We start from the raw sequence: 6,000 nt of genomic DNA on the forward strand, positions 1-6,000 counted from the left end.
TGCGGAACGTTCTCAAAGCCGAAAGTACCCTTTTTCGCGCGCATTACGCTTTTTTTCCCATTTTAATACTTTTTTTGAAATATGCAATGCGGTCGCTTTACGAGAAACACTTTGTATATATTTACATGGACAATTGACACTTACACACGATACAAATACACGTACATTCCAGACACACACCTCTCGACGAAGCACTCTCGAACAAGAAGTTGTCATTAATGAGCAACAAGGTTTGCCTAATGATTATCGATGATAAGAAGAGCACCGCTTCTATTCACGTCTCCGGAGACGGAGTGGAAGCTTCTACTTTTACTTTCCTCGAGAGGGCAACTTGACCGTAATCTGCAATTTAGATGCTCTTTCACGAGCAAAGAGTATACGCAGAAAAAGCTAGAAAAGATATTTTTAACAGGTGGACGACAAAGAATTATCCGGCGCGGAAGAAGAGAAGGAAGTCGAGAAGGCCCTGTTGAAGCCTCTGCTTTCGTTGGAGGATCTCGTCAGGTTCTCTGCGTTCGAAGGTACCGGTGGTGATTCCCTCAGGAACCTGTTACAACGGGGACACGAGACAGGAACTGAATGGCCGGGATTGGAACACGCCAACATTGGTCCTTACATTCAGAAGATGTTGGCTGCCGCTGTGCCATTAGGTAAAATAAAATCTTTGGTGTTCTTTTTCTTTTTGGCATTATCTGTTAAAAATTTTTCCTCGCTTTTATTTGAGAATTGCAATGTAGTTTTGATAACATATCATGATGTTATAATTATTAGCAAAAAATCCTTTTTTGCTTTTTCTAAATTTGAGATAAATCTATTCATATTAATACAATTCGGAGAAAATAAGTACGTAGAATTAACTTGTCTTATAAGATATATTATCCGGGATTTGTGTCACACATTTCCGGCAGATATTTGTTTCTTTTTATCTACTAAATGTGACCAGCCAATCTCTGCGCCAAGAGAGGAAAGCCGAAAAGTGTATTACGTCGTGATAGGACTTCCAGAATCGATAGAAGCCGGGCCTTGGTCAGTTAGTTTGCCGATAATTCCTCTGCTTTTAAAGACTGCGAATTAAATCGAGTAGCTTAAATCTCTCTGTATTTGGAATTACGACAAATAGAAAGACAAAATGTTACAGAGGCAATCATGATTTTTATTAAAATTATCATAAATTGATATTGAACTTTGTTTGCATTCTTTGCACTATTCTTACCTATTTTATCTAAAAATATCTCGAATAAAATATATGTCTCTTACTATAATACTTAAAGACGCAAGTGTTATTAGATGCAAAATAAAAAACTTGAATTAAAATTTATGAAAAACTATCATGAAGATATTAAAACGTGTTTCTTGTTGCTAACAATGTATTATGTATTAGTCAAGTATAATAATATATTTAGATATTTATTTGTCTTTATAGTGTAAACATTACAATAAACAATAAATAATATATTTTAAACTTATCAGGACTGGACACACGAGACTATCGCATACCGGAAGTGGTGAGGAAGCTGATGAGCGAAGATAAGAGGCTGAACAAGAATGTGAACGGCGATCAGTCGCAGTCGCATCATCAGCACCATCACCATCCCTTAGCTGCGCATCAGCAGACGCAGTCGCAGCAGCAGCGCGTACCCATGACGAACGACGACTTCAATCCCAACATCGAGGAGGAGGCCAGCGACAGCGCTCAGGGCAGAGCGATACTGAAGATTCCGTCCTACAAGCCCGCCAGCACGCCGGGCTGTTCCAGCAAGAACGGCGAGCCGACTTCCGCCGCGTTCGCCCAGGGTTTCGCGGCTGCCGCCTCGAGTCCGGGTCTTCTGGAGCGAGCTAGCCCAGCCTTCTCCGGCACCAGTAGCCCCACGAATTCGCTGGTGGGCAAAGCGGTGGCCGTCAACTTCCGCGACGTCATCGCCAAGAGCATCAGTGTTAAATTTCAGGAAGGCCAAACACCCGGCGCGGCCGGTATGCCGGGTTGCCAATCGGCCGGCGTCGTTCCGTCGCAGCAGGCCATGATGACGGACCCGAACCCGTTCAAGAGGGGTCGTTACACGCCCCCGCAACCGCCGCAGCAACAGCAGCAGCAACAGCCGTCGTCGCAGCAACAGCAGCAGGCCAAGCAGCAGTCGCAAGACGCGAACAAGTCGAAGCAGGGCACCGGAGGCAAGGGTACCAGACCGAAACGCGGCAAGTACAGGAACTACGATAGGGATAGTCTCGTCGAGGCGGTACGCGCGGTACAGCGCGGTGAGATGAGCGTGCATCGTGCTGGCAGCTTTTACGGAGTTCCGCACTCCACCCTTGAGTACAAAGTCAAGGAGCGGCATCTCATGAGGCCGCGAAAGAGGTAAGCCTTTTCCTTTTTTTTCTCTCTTTCATGAACAATGCAATATTTATGTGATAAATGTAGGATAAACGTGATATTTTGATAGGGAGTATCTCGCATTTAATGGGATATATATATATATATATATATATATATATATATACATATTTAATCATGGATTGTTAATTATTATAAAGAATTATAAGCACTGTTATTAAGAGTTAAGAGCTATATCGCGAGCTTTTACTTTTCTCGCAGGGACCAGAAGCAACCAGACGACAAATCGAAGGAGACCGCGACGACGGCAGCGGCAGCGGCGGCCGCGGTGATGCGGCCAGGCGCTGCCGGCGTCGACAAGAAACCGCAGTTGAAACCGCAGCAGAAGCCGTTTACGCCGCCGGGTGGCATACCCGGTCCGAACGGATTGAAAATGCCTCCGTTCATGGAGGGCATGCCTCCTCACTTGCCGTTCGCGGCCTTCAACTTCTGGAACCCGGGACCCTTCATGCCCTCGCCCTTTATGGGTGGCGGACCGAACGTGCCGATCCTGCCGGAACAATACTTTGCGGCATCGCAGAGAATACGCGGGCTGCAGGAACAACAACGAAACGCGGCGATGGTACAACAACAGCACCAGCAACGAGACCGTGACGGCGGTGTTGGCGTATCCGGAACGCCAGACGCAGCTGGAACCTCGAATTCTCGAAGCGCGTCGATGGCGAAGGCGCCGCGCGACGTGGTAGAAAGTATCTATGACGGGTCTGGGGCGAACGGCAGTTTCTTGGACAATCTGATCAGGTCGAGCCTCGAGACAGGCATACCACCAAGGGACCAGCGTACGATGGCGGAAGTGAGGAACCAGCAGCAGCAATCGTCGTCGCAAGCGCAACATCCGGAGACGATGAGTAGTAAGACGTTGATCGATCAGCTTTGCAGAAATTCGAGAAGAACTCCGCTGCCTCGGATAGCGCAAGATAGCAGTGAGGATGAGAGTTATCGAGGACCAGCGGGCAGGATAGTGCCGGAAAGGCCTGAGCGTGTGCCTACGGTTGATCTCAGCCCATCACCATCGGAGAGGGGTCGTACGGAGGACGGCAGCGATCGGCTCACGTCACCACCGACGCCTCTGTCGATTTCTCGAGCAGGTAGCAGGGACGAGGATAGCACCCGTGACTCGAGGATCGATCGCAGCAGCAGAGAGCGCGAAGTTCATAACGGCGGCCAGGAGGATCGCGATAGGAAGCAGCCTTTGAGCCTGCAACAGCAGCAGCAACCACAGCTGAACCATTACCCGGACTTACACAACCTCTACGCCGTATCAACTGACAAAAAAAGTGCCTGTGATAGTAAGCTTATAGTAGATCATTCGAGCCAGAAGACTCAGCCGCAGCAACAACAAAAGGAATACGCTGCCGTGAGCGGGCTGGTCGTGCAACTGCAGAGGGGCTACAACACCGCGAGCAACAGATCCGGCGAGTCGACTAACAGCCAACAGCCGGCGGCGGAGCAACGTGGCCCCGCGCTCAGCATGGAGGACTCCGTAGAGCAGTAGACGAAAGTCAGTATCAGTTATCAGTAAAGTATACAGTTATGAGTACAGTAAAAAACAAAAGGAAACAAAGATCCGTATATACAGTAAGCCCACATTCCCATCCAGATCTCTTCGCCATCTTTCACACGCACCGGACCCGTGCGCCTTCTCTCGTTGTTGCGCGCCGCGAACGAGGCTTCCCTTCGCGCTCGATCAGGAAAACTGGGAAAACTTTTCACGCCGAATTCGAATTTTCGCAATCATGATGCGGCGCATTTGTGAGCAACATGGAGACGAAGGGAATCCTTGGATACGTCGGCAACGCGATGATACTCCGACTATCCCATACACTCTCCTGCTCTCTCCCATGACCTCTTCGTTCCAATCGAAAAAAAAACCCTCGAACGTTGCGAGGCAAGTCTAGCGCAGAAAGGGGAGAACAAAAATGGCAATGCGTGTAACGCTAGCACAACCACAATCCCTGTAGATCCATTGCGATTCCGCCAGTTAACCCGCCGTACGAACCCGCGTCCAGCTGGCCGCGGCCCGGCTGTTCTGGCATCAGGCGCGCGTGTAGGAAAAGATCCTTTCAACTATAGGTGAAAGCACAGATTTTGGACCGGAGTATCACAGAACGAAACGAAAAAAAGGACACGCGCGTGATATATATATTCATGTACTCGAGTACTCGCGCACGGGAACACGCTTCAGCAGATGCACTGACCCATTCTACAAACGCGTTTCTACAAGCCGGACATTCCACCAAACATTTCTCTCTCAAACGTATCGATACACACAACACACAACAGTGACATACACAAAACGAGTACACACATACGCGAGTATACAAAAATGGGGAACATAACGAGATACTTAGGCGTTGCGCGCATACATGCGTCGTAGCCGAGATTTTGTCACCGTCTCTGTATCAAGAGTTAGTGGCGAATTCGAATCTAAAGCCGATCTGAAGCCTATTTTTACTTTAGACTTTAGCGAAAACTCAAAGAGAATCGGTGCATCCGAGTCCCTTTGGTCCCATGATCAGAATTTATCATAAAGAAGAGGCTCGTCGCGATGTACGTGCTAAACGCGAAAGCGTTAGTCGTTCGATGATTATTATTACGATTATTAATTACCGCTACCACTACCAATCAGTGGACGATGACGATAGGTCAAACGATGGAACAAAAATGCCGACGCGACAACATATTTTTTCCTCTCTATGAGTGTAAAACTATCTAATGCAAAAGGGAAAAAAAGAAACTTATTACTTAACTATTAACACTACTTAACTCATAAGAAGCGACATAATTATATAAGGAATAATATATTATATATACATATATTTTTGGTCATTACACGAGAACGTGTGCGAAGCGAGAACAAGCCAAGGCTTTTGTTGGCGCGCGTAGGTGACGTTTTTTCCATGAGAGGCGACAATATTTCTATAATCTCGGTTGTTTCGAGGCCGGCGTTTGACGCGAACGCGTCCCACATTTCGGGCATGTTATAAATACGGCGAAATGCACAGAAAATGCCGGAAAGCGATCTTCGTTGTTGAACATTGCCCACAAGTTCGAACGACACGTTCAAAAATCGAATCCTCTTGCCTCGAATCCTTTTATCTACGAAGGATTTACAAATGGACTTTTTAATATTCTTTAAATAAATGTAAAAGAGATTTAAAATTTTTGTCATTTATTACATAACAAGTCTTATTTATAAAGATCTTGAAAGTAGCCTTGAAATCATGTTAAACAAAATATTTTTTTTTATCGAATTAATTTCTATTTGGCCTTAATCTCTTCTAGTGTTTTTTTTTATCTTGCAGACTTTAACGATGACAAGCTTCTGTCTCTTTTTCCAAGCAATTACGGCCACGAAGATCGCGATCTTTCGAATTGAAAGAATTGTCCAAATCCAGGCAAAAAATGGAAAGATGCAAACGCGAAATTGGAACGTAGGATAAAGAAAAAGGAGATTAAAAAGAAAAGAAAGGGAACGCGTGCGCGCGCGCCCGCTCTCGATTCGATTTCTCCGATACTGAAAAGATGTTTTTCTTAAGCACGAGACGCCCACTTTTTGATACAAATACAAATTTTCTACCGCGTAGAGGGAAAGAGAGAAAGAGAGAGAG

General features: G+C 46.3%; 1 protein-coding gene across 4 annotated transcripts in view; it reads left to right on the plus strand.

Moving 5' to 3' along the window:
- Positions 1 to 6,000, plus strand: part of LOC115245354 (mushroom body large-type Kenyon cell-specific protein 1) — a 67,729-nt gene that overhangs the window by 38,845 nt on the left and 22,884 nt on the right. For 3 of the 4 annotated variants that reach the window (XM_029823638.1, XM_029823641.1, XM_029823640.1), the window contains 3 exons: positions 413 to 650; positions 1,471 to 2,353; positions 2,591 to 5,122. In XM_029823638.1, the coding sequence (XP_029679498.1) occupies positions 413 to 650; positions 1,471 to 2,353; positions 2,591 to 3,884 (2,415 nt within the window). In that variant the 3' untranslated portion in view covers positions 3,885 to 5,122. Of the gene's footprint in view, positions 1 to 412; positions 651 to 1,470; positions 2,354 to 2,590; positions 5,123 to 6,000 lie in introns of those variants that run through there. The other variant, XM_029823639.1, reaches the window with a different exon arrangement.

Source organism: Formica exsecta, unplaced genomic scaffold (assembly GCF_003651465.1).
Source record: "Formica exsecta isolate Colony F162 unplaced genomic scaffold, ASM365146v1 scaffold96, whole genome shotgun sequence".
In the NCBI taxonomy this organism is placed as follows: Eukaryota; Metazoa; Arthropoda; class Insecta; order Hymenoptera; family Formicidae; genus Formica; species Formica exsecta.